At 40.5% G+C, this 23,591-nt stretch overlaps 1 protein-coding gene across 1 annotated transcript in view; it reads right to left on the bottom strand.

Moving 5' to 3' along the window:
* The window catches only part of LOC132423558 (3',5'-cyclic-AMP phosphodiesterase 4D-like), a 404,223-nt gene that overhangs the window by 316,054 nt on the left and 64,578 nt on the right, over nucleotides 1-23,591 (bottom strand). Inside the window, exon 2 of the mRNA XM_060009459.1 lies at nucleotides 7,349-7,483. Within this exon, the coding sequence (XP_059865442.1) occupies nucleotides 7,349-7,390 (42 nt within the window). The 5' untranslated portion in view covers nucleotides 7,391-7,483. The remainder of the gene's footprint in view (nucleotides 1-7,348; nucleotides 7,484-23,591) is intronic.

Genomic DNA, 23,591 nt, shown 5'->3' with positions numbered 1-23,591 from the left:
GTGGCCATTTTAATAATAAAAAATGATATCTAACTCTAACTTAAGGAAAAGAAAACTGGGTTTAATTAAAATTAAGTGGCCTTTATAAGTAAACATTTTTTTCTGGAGCAATATACTATTAATAGAAAGCTTCACCAAATTATTATGCTTTTCTTCTTAATTTCACTTTGTTACAGAGCAATACTATCTGTACGAGTCATTCCTTAATATTTATCATCAACTCAACAAAACTTCTCTCCATTTTTATGTATCTTTGATGTTTACATGGTGAAGTACAATATAGGCAATTATTTCTTGGATATAATCATTCAGAATTCAACTCCAACTCGAAAGTGTCCAAAAATGAAATAGCAAACACATCACAATATCAGGGGGAAAAAAGTGGAGGTGGTTTTCAAAGGCAACAATGTAATGATTGACTATGGCCGCTAAAATTGTCATGTGATTGATTTCAGAGCAAATGGTGGCTGGTCAGCCCCTACTCTTTCAGACCTTTCCTCCATACTCACATTCATTTATACTCGGCTATTCTTGCACTATTGTTGATTATCTGAGAAAAATTCTTTTTAACCACTTGAAAATAATCTATGTTTCTGAAACAATGAGCGTAATTGACAAGCATGGCACATTATTCACAGTTTAAAATATCCTGACAAAGGGGATACCCAGGATGCAAAGAACAAGTACACAGAGGTGTAAGAGGGATACGACTTCAGCATCCCTAGGAAGAATTAAAGATTAAGGTGGGGCAGGCTTGGGCAGTCAGGGTGGGGTGGGGGGATGAAATAATAAATAGAATATTATAAAAGTTAGAAATTGAGTTGTCAAATATGCTCTATAAGAGTAGAGACCATATGTATCTTACTCCCCATTGGATACCCAGAACCTAGCAAGCACAGTTCCTAACACACAGTAGCCATTAAATAAATATTTTTTGAATTTTGTAAAGAAAGAGCACAAGCATGAAGGCAGGAGTAAATGACCAAAGGAATAAAACCTCTGAAACTACAAGTTCTCATTTCAGTTTACTGCTAACAAAGACACAAGCAAGAGTATTATTTTAGTTTTGCTTTGTACTTTGCAAGTTTCAAAGCGTCTTTACCAATAGTATCTCCTCCGACCTTCTTTGGACTTAAAGAGAGACCAGCAGTGAAAAATCCAGTTTCTATATACTTAACTTCATCAGGATTCTAAGCTGCTCCAATTCTTTCAATCTCATCCTTAGGTGGTGATGGATATAGCAGAGAAAGGAGGCCAGTCTGGAAAGGGATCCATTATTTTTACTTGAACCATAAAGCCCCCAGAATAATCAGTCTTACAGAGTAATTGTGAGGGACAATCACATGCAGATACCTCTGAAGTGCCCTAACAAAATGTATCATTTTTTCTAAATTTCTTTTCAGTCTCCCCTCTCCAAGTAGGCACCAATGGAATGAAATGGCATAAATTTCTCAGCCTGGGCCATTAAAAGAGCAGTTGCTTCTCAAAACTCAGCAATGTAAAAGTACAACTGGAAAACATTATTTTTTAAGAAAAAGATTCATTTGGTTTACAAATTTTGGACATCTAAAGTCTTTTGTGAAAAGAGGAGATTCCAGGAAGCCTGCTGGGCATACTTCACCAGGTGGGCTCCTGGCTCCTGGTCTCAAAACTGGAAGCCCATTTAGATGGGCTTTAAATTCAGAATGCTAAATACTTCCCAGATACTCTGTGCCCTCCAAACAGCCCAGGATTTGCTTCCAGTTTTGAATAAATACTAAACAACAATTCTATCAAAAAAGAACAGGGAACATCAATTAACAGACATCTAGTGAATGACAATTTTATCCAAGTGTAGAGCATCCGAAAGAATCCTAAGTCAAATAGAGGGCAATTTCGTCAAGAAACCAACAAATCCTATTGAGCAGAAGATACCGTAAATCTCTCCAAACTGGTAGGAAGAAAATGGTACAAGGTACTAAGAAACTGAAAATTTAATGTAAAATACTACAAGATATATTAGAATCCAATACATAAGAGAGTTGATTAATGAAGAAAAATGAAAATTTATCCAGTTCATTCTCTAGATGGGAAGGTCTATAAAAATTCATGAGTTGAGAGAATACCAACAGAGATATTATAAGGAAAAGTACTTAAAAAATTTTTTTAAATAACCCCTGATTTAAAAATACACTATCAGTATAGACAATTTTATGTGCCTCTCCCCTTGTCTGTACCTTTACTTCTCATTCCTGGTTAGCATAAAAGCAGTGGCATTGATAGAGAGAACTGGGGTGGCTCAGAGATAATCAGGTCTGAAATTTACAAACCTCTAAAAAGTTAGCTCAACTGGTAAACCCACTGACAGGAGAAAGTACTTTGGAGACTTATGTTACTGGATTGGATGTTAAGAACAAACAGTATAAAATAAGCAAAATAGGAATAGTAAAGGGAGGAAAAATATTTTAAGTAAAATTAAAATTAGCTCCTAAGGTCTATGAAGAGCTGATTGGAACCTCAAAAATCATCACTGAGTTTCCCTAACATAAAATCTAGAAAATAGGAAATGAAGAGAAACGTGTTAACTGGATAGCTTTCAGTGTTATCCAGTTGGGAGAATATGTGGACTCCAGAATATCAGCCACCAATATCACAGTCACTTACTAATATCGTCCCTTAAAATTATCAGATTCACTGTTATGGACTGAATACTTGTGTCCTCCAAAATTCACATGTTGAAATCCTAACCCCCAATGTAATTATATTGGAGGTGGGGCCTTTGTGAGGTAATCAGGGTTAGATGAGCTCATGAGGTGGGGTCCTTATGATGGGATTAGTGCCCTTTTAAGAAGAGACACCAGAGAGCTTGCTCTCTCTCATCTACCACATGAGGACACAGTGAGAAGGCCAGTAAGAGAGCTCTTACCAGCGACCAAATCAGCCAGCACTTTGATCTTGGACTTCAGCCTCCAGAATTGTGAGAAAATGAAATTCTCTTATTTAAGCCACCTAGTCTGCAGTATTTTGTTATGGCAGCCTGAGCTGATAATATACTCTTTTTGCCCCAATGCTTTGATTTTATATTTACCTGGGAACTGATTTTCAATTCAGTTTTATGAACGGTACAACATGACCTAGAATCAAAGAAACTCATAACTGATAGAAAACAGAACTCTTACCTAGTTTAACCACCCATCTTATGTCTGAATCTTTAACATGATATAGATATTGACTAAATGCTCTTGGAAGCTAGACTTGAACCCCTTTAGTGAGCAGAACTTGCTTCATTTCCAGGCATTTCCATTTGATCCATTTCTGGGCCAGATACTATCACTCTGCTCTGTAGCTACAAAAAAGCACTGCAAACCTCAAAATAGAGAGAATTTATCAAGCAACTTATTATGTGATAGGTGTTTTCACCTTCATTATGATATTTTTTCTATCTTACAGATAAAGACACTAAGGTTCAAAAAAAATTAAGTAATTTACTAACAGTCAGATCTTTAAACACCAGTGGATCTGGGGATTGACTCCACATCTCTGAACTCAACAACTATTCTATTTTCACTGCACCAGTGATCTCTAAACGATACTGATTTTGAAAACAGATGACAGTAAAAGGTAAATATAAATAGAATTCCTAATATTTTCTTTTTAAAGCCACATTGGAGATTGCTGTACTTTATCACATCAGCTCCCTTATACCAGGTAGACAATAAAAAGCTAGATCAGTGAAAGTATATCCATATTGAAAAATGCCAGAACCTAATGTTGGGAGATCATGATTATTATTCTGAATACAAAGACTAGTAAATCTATTATTTTAAAAATTATTTTCAACAGAAGTACAAGCTTCAAGAGTTAAATTTTTAACCTTGGAAGAGTCATACTATGTTAATATTTCACTGGAGAAATGCCAAGGAAAGCTTGAGTCACAGATGTGATGATAGGGTCACTGTAAATGGCTCCTTTCCCTTTGGAACCAATGGATTGAAAAGAGTCAATAGAGTTAACTCAGGTCACTAAAGGGCTGGGGTAGAGTCGCGACCACTGTAGCAAATTAAACTGTTTAATTAAAAACAGAGTTGTTGCTACAAGTGCTTTCATAAAACTTTCTAACAGCCTCAGAAAGGATATTCTATGCTAACTATTCTGTCTCTGTCCTAAATTGCTATGCTATGCAGGTAGCAGGGGAAAAAAAATTCTAGATGTTTACAACTAAATGCTGCTCTAGATTAAATGGCTTCATGAAAACATATCTGAGGCAGAAGAAGGCAAGTTTTAAATAGAGAAATCAGTTGATCTGTTATGATTCAGAATAGTAAATAAAAATAAAGCATCCCTTGTACATGGGATTTTCCAGCTATGAAACTTATAGGAGAGTAATAACTCACCAAACCTCATTTTACCAATCATTATTTTGAGATAAAATGGTTTTACACTAAAATTTTAAATTTTGTAATTGTTGTGCAAATGTCACTTGTTCAGTCCCATTGAAGCAAAAGTCAGAACAGCAAGAATTGCCCCCAGATTACATAGATGGCAAAGACACTTCCTGAGGTTAACACAGAGAGAAATCTGTTTGAGCTCTGCCCTTTTGGACAGAGAACCAACACCCAGAAAAAAATATAGTCTTAAGCACCCCAAGAGGTATGAAACGCAACAGCTGTCATGTTAGAACTTTAATTATACCTGCAAAAATAAAATGCCAGTCAAGTAAAAGGTGGCTTGAAAACTTTAAAAAGAGGTAAGGCCTTCATACCACAGAACTTACGGGAGAACCTTCTGCTTGCGGTAGCCAATGGGGCCATGCCTCACTTTGGTACTATCCATATGCCCAGTTCCTCCCTTTTGTACCCACTGCAACCACAAATTATCCTCCAAAACCAGCAAAATGTTGCTTTAAGTAAAAAGTGGTTTGTTTATATTCTTATAGTTAACATTTTTCATGGATCCCTTCCAAATAAAGGAAGAATTCAGAGTATTTGTCATTAAAAGGGACACTGCACCAGGTCTTGAATGAGAGGAGAAAAATATGAACACTGCTTTAAATGTTCAAGAACAAATAAGGTGACTGTCTAAAGACGGTCTTTTTTTTCCCTCCTCTTTCATGTTCCTTAAGTTTTCACAATGACAGAAGCAAGATACATAGAGACACACAGGGAGGAGCAGAGCCCATTTTAACACTTAGAACATTCTGTTTGGATTTTTAAATGTCATAATGCCAAAGAAAAACATTCTCAGATTCTAAATCAAATTAATTCTTTCAACCTTCCTCATCAAAAACAGGAAACATCTACTTCTAAGTGCACAATTTTGGTCTCTGTTATGGCAAAGACTTAAGGGGCAGGGGTGACATTCTTAAACCAGTGCAAAATAAAATTTTAAAACTCTGGGCTTCCCTGGTGGCGCAGTGGTTGAGAGTCTGCCTGCCGATGCAGGGGACACGGGTTCATGCCCCGGTCTGGGAAGATCCCACATGCCGCAGGGCGGCTGGGCCCGTGAGCCATAGCAGCTGAGCCTGCGTGTCCGGAGCCTGTGCTCCGCAACGGGAGAGGCCACAACAGTGAGAGGCCCGCGTACCGCAAAAAAAAAAAAAACCTCTAAAGTGACAAATTCTCACTAGGCAAAAAGTCTGGCTCTTTTCTCGGATAAACAGTAATCTGCTTAGAGTCATTTAATTAAGTGGAAGCACTTTCTTTATGCTAGTGGATTTTCAAGAAGCTAAGAAGCAGTGAAATGAGAGCTCTACTGTTTACATTTGGACAAGTGTATGTAACTCAGATTCTCTTAATCTGGGAAGCATGAGCCTTTCCACCAAGATGAAAATTTTTGCATAAAGCAAATATAAATAGGAAATCTAGCATCATGAAGTACTCGGAGGTCCTTAAAGTCACAGCTCACTTAATCATTTGCCTTTAGAATATTTTCCTCCAAGAACAGGGAAATGTTTAATAATATATTTTTAATTATTCAAAATATTCTCCCTTTCACCTTTATACATATTTTTCACATCACATGTTTCTGAAATTTAATAAAAGAAGGAAGTATTATATATATGGTTTGCTTTCAAATTTAACTTATAATAAGAAACGTTCAGTAACAGAAAGATGTGTTCGCAGTTTGGTAATTTGTATGCAGGTCACCTCGCATTACAATGAGCAGCTCTATGATAATAGAAGGAATTCCAGGCTCCATGCCATGGCCCTTGATTTTACACAATAATCCATACAACTAAACACCAACAAGTAAAAAAAATGAATTTGGACATTCTCTCAGAATTTGTTGAATTTCCTTGGTTGGTTATTAAACAGAGTCAGTACTCAGTCCAAGAACTGGCATACTTCTGGGTACATCCTCATTTTTTTAAAAACCCTACTGGGTACTATACTTCCCTCCCCATTACTCCTGCATTGCTCACCCTTAAAAGCTTGATGGTAATTAATTCTATAGAAAGAATTAAAAATGGCCTTGGGCCATCACCATAGAATCACTGGTTGTAACACAAAGCGTTCCCATACTAGAGAAATGTGTTTGCATTTGTGGTTTCTCTCATGCCTTCAAATGAATGTTCCTACGTCATAACTACATCTGTTTAGATGCCTTTTTTCCCCTTGGGTAAATGAACAAAGGGACATGTTCTTAGAGCTTGCCTGATGGAAATTAACAGTCTACTTTCATCCCTGCCTTGTGTAGCTTTCTTTGAGTTGCTCTATTTGCTTATGCTCTCTTTCATAAGCTAATAGAAATCTAGAGATTATCACCACTTTGGCACCTTAAGAACACTGAGTGGAAATAAGACTTAATCTCCATCAGGGCCTTGAGGACTTTCACTAAAAAAAAAACCAAAAAACAATTTAAAGGAGGAGATTAGAGGATTAAAGACACATGCCATGGTAGAAAGCTCATGGAAGTGATGACCCACCGATTAAGTATTCACATTATTCATCATGTACATGAACTTGCAGAATGTGATTGATTGAAGTACCTAGATGTAAGTTCAATTTATCCTTTTGAACTTGCCCAGAAAGTTTGATATTCAAGACATAAATTTCCTCAGTTTCAACTTTTTATATTTTCTGCATTCATCCAAAAATCAGGGTTTCCAATATCATACCAGTAGGCACATACAAATGAATGGTAAGGCATATAAACTGGCTGAAAGAGAATTCCCATCAAATGTCAACCAGGCCACAGAGACAAACAAGTCTTCATTTGTTAATAAGCTGCTACAGTCAGAGAACTGAAAGTTAACCAAGGGTTTCTCACAAGTCTCATCATGAAAGCACAGTATTAAAATCCAAAAGAAAACAGTAAAAAGTTGTGGGTACACAGTTTTAGAAAATAAATGAAAACAAAAAGTACTTACACTTTTGCTCCGAGAAAGCAAATCACAGGTATTTCTTTTCATGGTGGTGCTTTAAGTAATTCAAACAGGCAATAGTTGTTTTCAACGTCACTGCTCTCACTGCAACAATTATCCACTCAAAAGCCAATTGGCATTCTGAAGAGAAAGGCAAGGAAATGTTTAATCAAGTATATGATTAACACATGCTCTGAAATGCTGTCTTAGAGTAGGACAGTAATTCTTCAATTATTCATCAAAACAGGTTAAAATGGTGCTGTGTTTAAAGCAGTAAAAGTATACACGAGCAACATTTCCAAAACAGTTTTTGTTAAATGTAAGTTAGAGAAATCAGGCACCATCTGTTTCTCATTAAACATTCAAATGTACATTTCTAGTGGATGAAAAAAAAAAGGTATGGTAGCCACGACCTAAACTTACACGTATGAAATGAAAATGCATACTGATTTGTGTATGTGCTGATCTGGCTGGTATAGCTACGGACCCCTCAATTTTCCACTAAGGCAGGGGTCCCCAACCCCCAGGCCGTGGTACCATTCCACGGCCTGCTAGGAACCAGGCCGCACAGCAAGAGGTGAGTGGCGGGCCAGCGAGCGAAGCTTCATCTGCTGCTCCCCATGGCTTGCATTACCGCCTGAGCCATTCCCCCACCCTCTTCCATGGAAAAACTGTCTTCCACGAAGCCCGTCCCTGGTACCAAAAATGCTGGGGACCGCAGCATTAAGGGATCGCTAAGTTAGCTTTGTTCACTGCTGGAATTTTACCTACATCTGCAAGCCCTCTGACCACCGCATAATGGTCTCTTGCTTCATTAGCGATAATCTACAGTACATGGAAGACATTCCAGTGGCTCTTCAGTAAACTTAGTGTAAACATACCCCTTCGGTTCAAAGAGGATGCAAGGAATGGTTGAGAGAAACTGTTTACCTAGTCAAGCAGCAACCATTAAAGAATTATTCTACAGCAGTTGCCACATGAATATGATATCCTCATTGCCTAACCTTCACTTTCGCCAGACATTAAGAAGAAAATTCAGTTTTGAGCTTCGAAGAAAGAGCACATAGAATAGTTAGATGTGTTGTGTTCATTTCTGATATTCAGCTATATCTGGACATGATTTACATACTTACAGGGCTTATTTGCATTTGTGTTGAAGTGCCTTTTGCCAAAGAAGCTACTCTGAGGGAAAGAGGATGAGGCAGGCAGGCCTGAAAAAACCACAAGAACTCTGACATTGTACGTATAGACTGGTCCTGACAGCATGTAGTTCTGTCACTTAGATTTGTTCTAAGCTTCTCAGAAGACTTGTGTCTGAGATTGAAGGAAAAGAGTAACAGTGAGCAAGGTCTGAAAAAGTTTGTTTTGCTCAAATGATTGAAAAATATCAAAGTGCAAAGTAGTGTGAGTTACACACTGAAAAACATAAAACAAAATAACTATACAGACTTTTAAAAAACATACAAAACTAAAGGAGAGAGGACTCCAGGGGAACACAGCGTCTGTGTGGGCCCCTGGGGGAGGCCAGCCTAAAGCAGCACAAGAACCCAGTGGTCCCCACGGGAGCGGACAGGGACCTTCACCCAGCAACCCGCAGTAGCGCCCTCTCAAGGCTCAAAGGTTTGTCTGAACACGTGTGAGTCACCCCTCAAGATTTATGAAGATAGAAGGGAGATGCCTTTAAGGAGGCCAGAGATCCCACAACAGCAAAGTGGAGCTGGAGGCAGAGAAATAGAATCTACTGTTGCTAAGAATATCCCTAGATACGACTTGGGGACCCAAATGGCAGTGAGGAAGAAAGCCTGCTTCCGGGGTTGATGAAAACGCTTCCTGAGGTTAGAGAAAAATACACAATCAAATGTGAGTTGTTAGAATAAAAATAATTTCTTTGAGTATGCAAGGATTTTGCTTAAGTGAGTGGGGATTGGAGGGAGGAGTTGACCCACAAATGCTAAGTTCTCAGCTACTATACCTCCAGGAATTTAGTCATCTTTACTGATTAGTTATAATGCCAAGCATTTCATAAGTTCTCAGAAAATGTGAAATTATGTTATTCACCTAGATCAATTTAAGAAGTGAACAGAAATAATATAAACCGTGAACCAAATATTACATATCTAGGGAGGGGGGAAAATCAGCTAAATGCTGTGGGAAGCTTACACACTGTCAGAGAAAAAGTCATTTGAAATATTTAATTATTCATTCAGTATTTAATGAGTACCCTTAAGGGTAACCATAGAATAGTTGCCCCAGTGGACTAGTGACTCAGTGGTTTTAAATTAACTAATCAGTCAAATCAGACAAATGATGGATTTGACCTGGTAAGATTTGCTGAATTAATCAGGTTTTTAACCAATTTTCCTTGACATATTTAAAGACCATCATTAAGAGGTACTTTCCTATAGGAATTTAGAACCTGTAGAAATCTGAATAGACAAAGGGATTTAACTGAAAACTGTTGGCTAAAGTGATGGCCCTTCTCAGCCTGTTTACCTAGGAGGCAGCAAGGCCTTGCTAAGAGTATGGATCTTGAAACCAAATAGACAGGTTAGAATTTCAACTCTCCAATGGCATTCTGTGTAGCATTAGGTAAGTTACTTAACCTCTCTGAGCTTTTTCCAGATCTGAAAAAGAGAGATAATAATACTCATGTGTGGAGGAGCTTCAAGATGGCAGAAGGGTAAGACATGGAGATCACCTTCCTCCCCACAAATACATCAGAAATACATCTACATGTGGAACAACTCCTACAGAACACCTACTGAATGCTGGCAGAAGACCTCAGACCTCCCAAAAGGCAAGAAACTCCCCACGTACCCAGGTAAGACACAAGAAAAAGGAAAAAACAGAGACAAAAGAATAAGGACGTGACCTGCATCAGTGGGAGGGAGCTGTGGAGGAGGAACGGTTTCCACACACTAGAAGCCCCTTTGCGGCGGAGACTGCTGGTGGCAGAGGGGAGAAGCTTCGGAGTCACGGAGGAGAGCACAGCAACAGGGGTGCGGAGGGCAAAGCGGGGAGATTCCCGCACAGAGGATCGGTGCCGACCAGCACTCACCAGCCCAAGAGGCTTGTCTGCTCACCCGCCGGGGCGGACGGGGCTGGGAGCTGAGGCTCGGGCTTCGGTCGGAGCGCCAGGAGAGGACGGAGGTTGGCGGCGTGAACACAGCCTGAAGGGGCTAGTCCGCCACAGCTAGCTGGGAGCCCGTGAAAAGGTCTGGAGCTGCCGAAGAGACAAGAGACTTTTTCTTGCCTCTTTGTTTCCTGGCGCGCGAGGAGAGGGGATTAAGAGCGCCGCTTAAAGGAGCTCCAGAGACGGGCGCGAGCCGCGGCTAAGAGCGCGGACCCCAGAGACGGGCATGAGACGCTAAGGCTGCTGCTGCCGCCAGCAAGAAGCCTGTTTGCGAACACAGGTCACTCTCCACACCTCACCTCCCGGGAGCCTGCACAGCCCGCCACTGCCAGGGTCCCGTGATCCAGGGACAACTTCCCCAGGAGAACACATGGCGCGCCTCAGGGTGCTGCAACGTCACGCCGGCCTCTGCCGCCGCAGGCTCGCCCCGCATCCGTGCCCCTCCCTCCCCCTGGCCTGAGTGAGCCAGAGCCCCTGAATCGGCTGCTCCTTTAACCGCGTCCTGTCTGAGCGGGAACAGACGCTCTCGGGCAAGCTACACGCAGAGGCGGGTCCAAATCCAAAGCTGAACCCCGGAAGCTGTGCGAACAAAGAAGAGAAAGGGAAATCTCTCCCAGCAGCCTCAGGGGCAGCGGATTAAATCTCCACAATCAACTTGATGTACCCTGCATCTGTGGAATACCTGAATAGACAACGAGTCATCCCAAATTAAGGTGGTGCACTTTGGGAGCAACAATATATATATTTGTTTCCTTTTTCTCTTTTTCTGAGTGTGTATGTTTCTGTGTGTGATTTTGTCTGTATAGCTTTGCTTTTACCATTTGTCCTAGGGATCTGTCTTTTTTTTTTTTCTTATAGCTTTAGCGCTTGTTATCATTAGTGGATTTGATTTTTTGGTTTGGTTGCTCTCTTCTCTCTTTTTCTTTATTACTTTTTAATATTTTTTAAATTTTTTAATAATTATTTTCATTTTTTTAATTTAATAACTTTATGCTATTTTATTTTTTTCTTTCTTTCTTTTTTTCTCCCTTTTATTCTGAGTCATGTGGATGACAGGGTCTTGGTGCTCTGGCTGGGCATCAGACCTGTGCCTCTGAGGTGGGAGAGCTAAGTTCAGGACCTTGGTCCACCAGAGATTTCCCAGCTCCACATAATATCAAATGGCAAAAATCTCCCAGAGATCTCCATCTCAATGCTAAGACCCAGCTCCACTCAAAGACCAGCAAGCTACAGTGCTGGACACCCTATGCCAAACAACTAGCAAGACAGGAACACAACCCCACCCATTAGCAGAGAGGCTGCCCAAAATCATAAGGTCACAGACACCCCAAAACACACCACCAGATGTGGACCTGCCCACCAGAAAGACAAATTCCAGCCTCAACCACCAGAACACAGGCACTAGTCCCCTCTACCAGGAAGCCTACACAACCCACTAAACCAACTTTAGCCACTGGGGGCAGACACCAAAAAACAAAGGGAACTACGAACCTGCAGCCTGCAAAAAGGAGGCCCCAAACACAGTAAGTTAAGCAAAATGAGAAGACAGAGAAACACACAGCAGATGAAGGAGCAAAGTAAAAACCCACCAGACCAAACAAATGAAGAGGAAATAGGCAGTCTACCTGAAAAAGAATTCAGAGTAATAATAGTAAAGATGATCCAAAATCTTGGAAATAGAATGGAGAAAATACAAGAAACGTTTAACAAGAACCTAGAAGAACTAAAGAGCAAACAAACAATGATGAACAACACAATAAATGAAATTAAAAATTCTCTAGAAGGGATCAATACCAGAATAACCGAGGCAGAAGAACGGATAAAGGACCTGGAAGATAAAATAGTGCAAATAACTATTGCAGAGCAGAATAAAGAAAAAAGAATGAAAAGAATTGAGGGCAGTCTCAGAGACCTCTGGGACAACATTAAATGCACCAACATTCAAATTATAGGGGTCCCAGAAGAAGAAGAGAAAAAGAAAGGGACTGAGAAAATATTTGAAGAGATTATAGTTGAAAACTTCCCTAATACGGGAAAGGAAATACTTAATCAAGTCCAGGAAGTGCAGAGAGTCCCATACAGGATAAATCCAAGGAGAAACATGCCAAGACACATATTAATCAAACTGTCAAAAATTTAATACAAAGAAAATATATTAAAAGCAGCAAGGGAAGAATGACAACATACAAGGGAATCCCCATAAGGTTAACAGCTGATTTTTCAGCAGAAACTCTGCAAGCCAGAAGGGAGTGGCAGGACATATTTAAAGTGATGAAAGGGAAAAACCTACAACCAAGATTACTCTACCCAGCAAGATTCGATGGAGTAAATAAAACCTTTACAGGCAAGCAAAAGCTGAGAGAATTCAGCACCCCCCAAACCAGCTTTACAACAAATGCTAAAGAAACTTCTCTAGGCAGGAAACACAAGAGAAGGAAAAGACCTACAATAACAAACCCAAAACAATTAAGAAAATGGTAATAGGAACATACATATCGATAATTACCTTAATAGTTAATGGATTAAATGCTCCAACCAAAAGACATAGACTGGCTGAATGGATATAAAAACAAGACCCTTATGTATGCTGTCTACAGGGAACCCACTTCACACCTAGGGACACATACAGACTGAAAGTGAGGGGATGGAAAAAGATATTACATGCAAATGGAAATCAAAAGAAAGAGAGTTTAATTAAGGAAACACTCCCATTTACCACTGCAATATAAAGAATAAAATACCTAGGAATAAACCTACCTAAGGAAACAAAATACCTGTATTCAGAAAACTATAAGACACTGATGAAAGAAATTAAAAATGATACACGTAGATGGAGAGATATACCATGTTCTTGAATTGGAAGAATCAACATTGTGAAAAAAGACTATACTACCCAAAGCAATCTACAGATTCAATGCAATCCCTATCAAACTACCAATGGCATTTTTCACAGAACTAGAACAAAAAATTTCACAATTTGTATGCAAACACAAAACACCCCGAATAGCCAAAGCAGTCTTGAGAAAGAAAAACGGAGCTGGAGGAATCAGGCTCCCTGTATTCGGACAAGACTACAAAGCTACAGTAATCAAGACAGTATGTTACTGGCACAAAAACAGAAATATAGATCAATGGAACAGGATAGAAAGCCCAGAGATAAACCCAAACACATATGGTCACCTTATTTTTGATAAAGGAGGCAAGGATATACAATGAAGAAAAGACAGCCTCTTCAATATGTGGTGCTGGGGAAACTGTACAGCTACATGTAAAAGAATGAAATTAGAACACTCCCTAACACCATACACAAAAATTAACTCAAAATGGATTAAAGACCTAAATGTAAGGCGACACTATAAAACTCTTAGAGGAAAACATAGGCAGAACACTGTATAACATAAATCACAGCAAGATCCTTTTTGACCCACTTCCTAAAGAAATGGAAATAAAACCAAAAATAAACTAATCGGACCTAATGAAACTTAAAAGCTTTTGCACAGCAAAGGAAAACACAAATAAGATGAAAAGACAACCCTCAGAATGGGAGAAAATATTTGCAAATGAAGCAAATGACCAAGGGTTAATCTCCAAATTTTACAAGCAGCTCATGAAGCTCAGTATCAAAAACAACAAACAACCCAATCCAAGAATGGGCAGAAGACCTAAATAGACATTTCTCCAAAGAAGATATACAGATTGCCAACAAGCACATGAAAGAATGCTCAACATCATTAATTATTAGAGAAATGCAAATCAAAACTACAATGAGATATCATGTCACACCAGTCAGAATGGCCATCATCAGAAAATCTACAAACAGGGGCTTCCCTGGTGGCACAGTGGTTGAGAGTCTGCCTGCCCATGCAGGGGACACGGGTTTGTGCCCCGGTCTGGGAAGATCCCACATGCCGTGGAGTGGCTAGGCCCATGAGCCATGGCTGCTGAGCCTGCACGTCTGGAGCCTGTGCTCTGCATCGGGAGAGGCCACAGCAGTGAGAGGCCCGCGTACCGCAAAAAAAAAAAAACATCTGCAAACAATAAATGGTGGAGAGGGTGTGGAGAAAAGGGAACCCTCTTGCACTGTTGGTGGGAATGTAAATTGATACAGCCACTATGGAGAACAGTATGGAGGTTCCTTAAAAAACTAAAAATAGAACTACGATAGGACCCAGCAAGCCCACTACTAGGCATATACCCTGAGAAAACCATAATTCAAAAAGAGTCATGTACCACAATGTTCATTGCAGCTCCATTTACAGTAGCCAGGACATGGAAGCAACCTAAGTGTCCATCGACAGATGAATGGATAAAGAAGATGTGGCACATATATACAATGGAATATTACTCAGCCATAAAGAGAAACGAAATTCAGCTATTTGTAGTGATGTGGATGGACCTAGAGTCTGTCATACAGAGTGAAGTAAGTCAGAAAGAGAAAGACAAATACCATATGCTAACACATATATACGGAATCTAAAAAAAAAATATATATATATGGTCATGAAGAACCAAGGAACAGGTTGGGAATAAAGACGCAGACCTACTAGAGAATGGACTTGATGACAATGGGGAGGGGGAAAGGTAAGCTGGGACAAAGTGAGGGAGTGGCATGGACATATATACACTACCAAATGTAAAAACAATAGCTAGTGGGAAGCCGCCACATAGCACAGGGAGATCAGCTCGGTGCTTTGTGACCACCTAGAGGGGTGGGATAGGGAGGGTGGGAGGGAGGGAGACACAAGAGGGAAGAGATATGGAGATATATGTATATGTATAGCTGAAGCACTTTGTTATAAATCAGAAACTAACATACCATTGTAAAGCAATTATACTCCAATAAAGATGTTTAAAAAAAAAAAATCTGCCTGCCAACGCAGGGGACACAGGTTCGAGCCCTGGTCTGGGAAGATCCCACATGCTGTGGAGCAGCTAAGCCCTTGCGCCACAACTACTAAGACTGCACTCTAGAGCCCGCGAGCCACAACTACTGAGCCTGCATGCTGCAACTACTGAGCCTGTGCTCTAGAGCATACAAGCCACAGCTGCTGAGCCTATGAGCCACAGGGGCTGAGCCCGCATGCCACAACTACTAGAGCCCATACTCCACAACAAGAGAAGCCACAACAATGAGAAGACCGTGCACTGCAACTAGAGAAAGCCCACACACAGCAATGAAGACCCAAGGCAGCCAAAAATAAATAAAACAAATAATTTTTTAAAAAAATTAAAATATAAATAAATAAAAATTTAAAAATAAATGTGATGAGAAACTATGGGAGGATTCTGAGCAGGGGAAGGATATGATCTGACTTAAACTTTAAGTGGCCCAAATAATCCAGATAATTATAATCTGGATTCGAGTAATCCAGATCATTCTGGATGTTGTATGGACAGTGGGCCATGGGAGGGTATCAGGAAGATGAGTCAGAAGGCCTTTGCCATGAGGCCTCTCATGGTTGATTTCTTCTGATGAGAGGTTAATCTCCAAATAAAGTGTTATTTATATGTGGTCAAAAAAGAAATACTCGGGCTACCCTGGTGGCGCAGTGGTTGAGAGTCCGCCTGCCGATGTAGGGGACACGGGTTCGTGCCCCAGTCCGGGAAGATCCCACATGCCGCGGAGCGGCTGGGCCTGTGAGCCATGGTCGCTGAGCCTGCGCGTCCGGAGCCTGTGCTCCGCAACAGGAGAGGCCACAACAGTGAGAGGCCCATGTACCCCAAAAAGAAAAAATATATATATACTCATGTGTGTTTGAGTTTAAATGAACTAACGTGTATACAGTAGTGTCGAGGAGTACAGTTGTCACATAGACAATGCTTGACTATCACCATCATTATCATTATCATCGTCCATCATTACTACATTTTTCTCCTCTTAATATCAAATGACAAGCAACCACACATTTTTCCCCTAAAAGTTCCAAACTCTTTTAAATAAAAGAATCTTGGGCAAATATACTTTCAATTAAGCAGTAATAAATAATGTATCCGTTCAGGTCCCATGAGTAACAGATAGCACACTCATATTAGGATCATTTAAGGAGGGTTTAGTAAAGAGACAATCTTAAAAGATGTGCGTAGAATAGAGGAATCCACGAAGGATGGTGAAGTAGCTGGAGCTAGCAATAAAGGAGTTATTACCACCGCAGCCTAAAGGGACAAGGAGAGGGATGGGTCAATAGTCCCTAGGAGGAGACAGTCATAGAGTGGGCTGCCTTGAGAAGGGAGGTTATTATCTGGGATGCAGCTAGCCTCAGGTGACCCTGAAGGGAAAGAGATGAGGGAATGAACTTCATTTCACTCTCCTCCATCCCTCTGATGTCCTGCCGGGACTCCCCATCAGGTAAATGCAACAAAGCCAGAGGGCAAAGAAAGCTGCTGCCTGCACCTCAGTGTAGGGTACACCTCCCAGGGCAAAAAGCCTGCTAGGGTCGGGCAGGGAGAAGGGTGGAGCTGGAGGGGACATGAAAATCTGATCTGCAGTCTATGAAGAAGAGGGTACTTTTCTGATATCTCATCTCATCGGAAGAAAAACATCTATCATTTATCTTTAATCCTCCCAACAACTCTTGAGATAGATACTGTTATTATCCCCATTGCACAAAAGAGCTCCAAGAAGTAAATTGCCCAGTAAATAGTAGCAGAACCAGGATTCAAACCTGATTTGTCTGACTTCAAAGTCCATGTTTTTGTCTACCCTGACATCTTGCTTTGCTGCCAAAATCATGGACCAATGCATTTTTTTATTGGAATGTAGTCGATTTACAATGTTGTGTTAGTTTCAGTTGTACAGCACAGTGACTCAGATAGATAGATAGATAGATAGATAGAGATATAGATATTCTTTTTCAGATTTTTTTCCATTATAGGTTATTACAAGATACTGAATATAGTTCCTTGTGCTGTAATTAGGTCCTTGTTATTTATCTATTTTACATATAGTAATCTGTATTTGTTAATCCCAAAGTTATAATTTATCCTTCCCCCCTGCTTTCCCCTTTGGTAATCCTAAATTTGTTTTCTATGTCTGTGGGTCTATTCCTGTTTTGTAAATATATGGTATCGCTTATATGTGGATTCTAAAAAAAAAAAAAGATACAAATGAACCAATTCATTTTAATTATCAACAAGTGGTAACCTTTGCAAGCATCAAAGCTGAACCTAAACAAAAGAATGTTTGATAAAAAAGGTCTCCTCTCAGGAAGGCAGTTATCTTCGCTCCTACAAATTCCTGCCTCAGCAAAGATCATGCAGTGAGACAGCAGAAATGCTTTCTCCCTCCAGGTGCACTAAAAAGCCAACCAGGTGGGGGAAGACCCGCACAGGCAATTTCATTACTAGAGGAGTTTCCACACAAAAGTTAATTAGGGAGAAGGAAGAGTCGGCTCCTGCAGAGAAAACACTTCAGAAATAAAAATGAAGAGAGCATCTAAGTCAGGTACAGGGTGCTGGCACATTCAGAGACAGAATCTGAGCTGGAGCATGGGGATAAATTTTGCTACTTCGATGCAAGGAAAGGGAGTTAAAACAGGATCTTTCCTAGAGACTGAGGATTTATAGAGTGGAAACGCCTCACCGTACACCTCACCGGTCAGCCTCCTGAACTGGGCATCAGAAGAAATTGGTTCCACTTGCATCACTGAGTCGTATACACAAGCTGGATGGCGTTAGGAAAATCCCTTATCTTTTTTCTTCTACCACTTACTTGCTTCTCTGTAAAGATAACAATATTTCTACAACCCAACTCATGGTGTTATTATGGGGGTGAATTAGATAATGTCTGAGAAAGTTTTCTGGAAAATATAAAGTTCCCTGCAAATGTCAGTTAATTCTATTCATTTAAACATCAAATGTGTCAATGCACTCTAAATATGAGTGGAAAAGGGTTCTAACTATCTGCAAATACTAGAGAGGCTAGTAAGTGTATTTTATATATTTCAGAGGAATTTTTTTTTATTCTTTACCTCCTTTGGAACTAATTTTTTCTTCTGCTTGATAATGTATGTTGTGATTGCTGAATTATAAAGCCACTCAAATGCATTAATTTAAAATATACATTTATTGAGCATCTCATATGTGCCTGGTAGTGTACTAATCTCTCAGATATCCACCAAACTTTCTAGATTCAGGGAGAAAGGATTATTAGGGTGCAGTTGCCTATGAATGATCAAGGGATAATATATTTTTCTCCGATTTAATGTCTTCTCTACCTCATCAAGATAGATTTGTCTAGGGCTGCATAAAATAGACATGAAAGTAAAAACAGGATAGGCATTCTCTTTCCTTGACTAGATTCTAATCTAGAAAGAAAAATGCTAGATATGGCACATATGAAAAATGAAAAAAGAAAAAAGGTCTGATCAGGGCTTCCCTGGTGGCGCAGTGGTTGAGAGTCCGCCTGCCGATGCAGGGGACACGGGTTCGTGCCCCGGTCCGGGAAGATCCCACATGCCGCGGAGAGGCTGGGCCCGTAAGCCACGGCCGCTGAGCCTGCGCGTCCAGAGTCTGTGCTCCGCAAAAACGTCTGATCACTATAAAAGACAGTCACAATGAACTGCAATAAAAACAAGCTCAATTTACCAAGAATCATCCACCAAAATACGTGCAGGCAAGAAATTAGGAGGCAGCAATGCAAGAACTAAATACTACAAACATTAAAAGAAAAGAAGCATATGAGGGGATAAAAATCAGACTTTTCATGAAAGTTTGAGTTTTTGCCATAGCTCCTAAGTGCCCACTAATTTGCCCTCCCCACAAACAAGGTGGGTAACTTAGACATATGCCCCAGTGTCCCTCTGCTAAATCTGTGATAGAGACAAAGGAAGAACGTAGAGTTCTACTTTCTAAAGTTGTGAATTAAGAGAAAGGGCACCTTCTTAGTCCAGATCTAAACATTACCATAGTAGTTTCCTGCTATTTATATCTCCTTTTTTCTAGGGTACCCTGTGGAGGCTGTCTGTTATCTGAGCGCCTGCTAGAAGCTGTAGAATCTAGAAAGAGTTCACAGTATAATGGGGAAATTGAGGTATAAGAATGTACACAATCTGCCTAAGATCACAGAGCTACCTCCCGGGACAAGGCAGGAATTAGACTGAGGCTTCTGCACTGTGTCCAGTGCTCTGTCCAGCTGATGAATCTGCCCTGTGCAGTGGTTCTCTTTAAACTTGCTCCACAGGCCAACCCACCTACCCCTTTCAGTGTGCCCAACAAAGCTCAACGACTTGGTTCTTGCTAGAGTCAGTGCAATCCACCTACAACACAAGGATGGCGCTGTATTACCAGGTCACAGCTCCTGCTCTGGAGGGCGGGCCCCTTCAGTGACCTCTGCATGGACCCAGAGGTGTTTCAATCAGAGGACCCAGGTAATGTGTGATTTACATCTTTAGTCTGACCTTGTCTCACACTCTATTCCCCAACACAAACCATCCACCCGCGTCTGAATGGTCTAATCCCTCCAACACCTTAGCCATGTGCATTTCCATCTCCTATCCCTATGTACACATTCTTAGTGTTCTTCTATTCTCCACCTTTCCGAATTTTTCTATTCTTCGAGGTCCCGCAAAAGTTCTACCTTTTAATGACAATTTGCCCTGTGGCTCCAAGTCACACAGTTTTCTGCTGTCTCTGAATTCTGACAATAAAGGCTATGTTGCACCACAAAATCATATACTATCTTCCATTTTTTTCACTAATTGTTTTATAGGTTTAATTTTTGCTTCCTCAACTGGGGGTTGAAAAAAGTACATTTTAATGCCTTTTCCATGCTGCAGGTTATATGATTGTAAAATACGAATTCTAAAGGTTGAGAGTAATTCGTTATCATTCCTTTTGCCCTTTCTATAGTGTTTAACATAGTGTTGAACACTCAGCAACCACTTAACAAAATATATTTTAAAAACAGAAGTATAGGGCTTCCCTGGTGGCGCAGTGGTTGAGAGTCCGCCTGCCGATGTAGGGGACACGGGTTCGTACCCGGGCCGGGAAGATCCCACATGCAGCTGAGCGGCTGGGCCCGTGAGCCATGGCCGCTGAGCCTGCGCGTCCGGAGCCTGTGCTCTGCAATGGGAGAGGCCACAACAGTGAGAGGCCCACGTACCGCAAAAAAAAAAAAAAAAAAAAAAAGAAGTATAAATCCATAAGAAAAACATGAGCATTTAAATTAATAAGCAGTATAAAACTGGAAATAAAAGTATATCAAAATGTGGAAAATATTCAACCTCAGTATTTACGAAAGAGATGAAAATTAAAATCTCAAGGTTTTTGCTTGTGTTGCTTACAAATTAGCAGAATTAAGTTTTTTAAAATAAAGTGCTTGGTAGTGGTGTTTATATGATGAAATATGCAATTCATATATTACTTATCAGATTCAAACTAACATAATTCTTTGGAAAGGAATTTGATAATAAAGTACCATAAACTATAATGGTGTTGTATATTTTGACACAGTAATTCAGGAAGTAACATGAAATATGCAAAGGCATTAGTAGCATTGCTAATCATAATTATAAAAATTTGGAAACAATTTAGATGTCCAGTAGTAACGGAATAGCCAAATAAAATACAAGAAACCTCATGGCGTACGATGCAGCTAAAAATAGGTTTTTATAAGATATTTTAATTACAAGAGAAAATTCTGCTATGATGTTAAATGAAAAGAGCAAGATTAAAGTTGTATATAAAGTGTGATCCTCTCTCATACCCTGATTCTCTTGTGCTTCAAATTTATGCATTTGAAAGCCTGCCAGATGTCTCCACTTGGAAGATCCAAAACATCTCAAATACAACATGTCCGTGTATGAACTCAATATTTTTTCTTTCTTCACTCCCAAATACATTCCTTCTTGTATCTTGTCCCTCTCAGTTACTGGTACCACCATCCGCCCAGCTACCTCAGCCAAAATCCTGAGCCTCTCCCACTCCCTGGTCACCTGTGCTCAATCAGTGGTCACATCCTGCCAGAGTACCTGGCAAAGATTGCTCAGCTCTATCCTCTCTTTGCAGGTTTCCCACCACTACGATCTTTCAGAGTTCTACCTACACCATTTCAGCTGCATTGTAATACGCCTCCTTGTCATCAACACTGCCTGCTGTCCCTCCATACAGCATATTTCACTCATTTGTTATACTGAACCACCTGTAGTCCCCACACACACACTGTGCTGTTTCCTGCCCCTGTGTTCTTGTTCTTTTCCTCTTCCACTTCCCTATATCCTCTTCCTTCCTTCTTTACTTGACTATTTCTGCTTCAAGACTCAGCTGAAATGTCACCTCCTCCTGGAAGAGTTTCCTGATTCTCCCACTATCCCCAGCCCGGTCCCCACTGCCAACCTTGACCAAGGTCCCTCTCCTCTCCCTGCCCACAATGCCTTCTGAATGCCCCCAAATGCATATATGCCAAGTTATACTGCAATGATCTGTGTCTCACTGTCACTGCATGACAACACAATGTCACTGCCATTCTAGACTCTAAGACCCTTGAGGGTAGATAACATTTCATGTTTGTATACACGATCACCACATAACATACCCTGAATATATATTTTACTGAATTCTGCCAAACTGAACTGCTTCCCCTGGCTAGAATTATGAGAAGGAAAGCACATTTCGTCTCTACACTAAAAAAAAAAACCAAATATTTCCCTTTGTAGTTTATACCCATCCCAAACCATCATTCTATTGCCTTCTCCTCCCCCCAAATAATAACAGCAGTCCCTCTTCTTCATTCACCAGACATTTACTAGACACTTGTGGTACCCAGTCAACTGTGCTAGGGTCCAGGGATTCAAAGATAAATATGATAAAATCTCTCTCTGCAAGGAGCTCGCAGACTAGAGGGAGAGAGAGATGAACAGCACAACACAGTAAGTGCTCTGACAGAGGCTCAGAATAGCTGGTGTGGGACCCAGAGGAGGCAGAAAGTGATTCATATGCCTCATGGCTTCAAAGTCTGTTCCGAGTTATTCTGCTCTTGCGAATGCTTTGCTTTAAGTTATTCAAATACCACTTCATATACTGATGTTCTTCCCCAGGTAGAGTGAAAGGAACATGGAAGTTCGGCCAGGCAGTTCCTTTCATCTCTTTTGCACATCTGGTCAGACCTCTGTCTCTGCAGAGGAGGCGGCTATGGAACTCCACACCCAGAAAACGTTCTGTACATGCCCCTCGAATGTATAATATACAGGTGATCAGACTCACGTAAGAGAACACAAGCCACTTTTGATTTCAGCACAAAATTATTATAAAATAACTGATGTTTTGGGAAATGAAAGCACATCATTTGGCTCCTAGGTAGCTCAATGCTTCAATTCCAAGGGTATGGCAATGCCAAAACACCCACTCTTTCAACACTTCCCCTGACCAGTATTTCAAAATAGCCCAGCTGAGTTGTTTAGCAGCAAATAAATTACCTCTTTCTAGGATTCCATGATTTGCGGCCTTTCCCCCACCTGAAATAATTGCAGCTCCCTAAAATACCATTTTTCCCCATAAATACAAGGCCAGGGACTTTCCAATTCATCTCTCACAAGTGTAAGGTCTGTTACTTGAGAATACCTTACTCTGGTTTTAGCTTCCTGCTGAAGTAGGAAAGTTACAACAGAAGCTTCTTTTCAACAACTTTTCTAAGCATATCCCTCCCACTTCCTCATTATGGTGCCCTTGCAGGCCTGGGCGGTGGGAGGTGACTAGAGCAGTTTTGTCATGTGAATCATAGGACAGCATGGTGCGTAGTCTGCTGGCCTGAGGCCAAGATGGAAAGAGCCTCTGGGATGTGTCATTGCCAGCTAAATTATAACAGATCCATTGAGAGCCTCAGGACAAAAACCCCTGAGTCATCATGTGGGGAAACAAAATGACAGCAAGACAATTTTCACAAAATCTCTGGTTTAAGCAGCTCACTACCTACAAACGAAGGTGGAGTTCACTGAAGCACTGAGGTTTCTGCTTTTTCAATACTTTCCTGCCCCATCTCAGATTAAAGTAAAAGTCTACCCTCTGAGTACTTTTAAATTTGAGAAGCATTCGAATGGCACTGTCATTGAAGGCTGGAGGATGTATGCACAGACTGTGGTCTACAAATGATGCATTACAAATCATAATCAGTACTTTTCATCA

Source organism: Delphinus delphis, chromosome 3, assembly GCF_949987515.2.
Source record: "Delphinus delphis chromosome 3, mDelDel1.2, whole genome shotgun sequence".
Taxonomy (NCBI): domain Eukaryota; kingdom Metazoa; phylum Chordata; class Mammalia; order Artiodactyla; family Delphinidae; genus Delphinus; species Delphinus delphis.
This window is presented reverse-complemented; position numbering and strand designations above follow the sequence as displayed.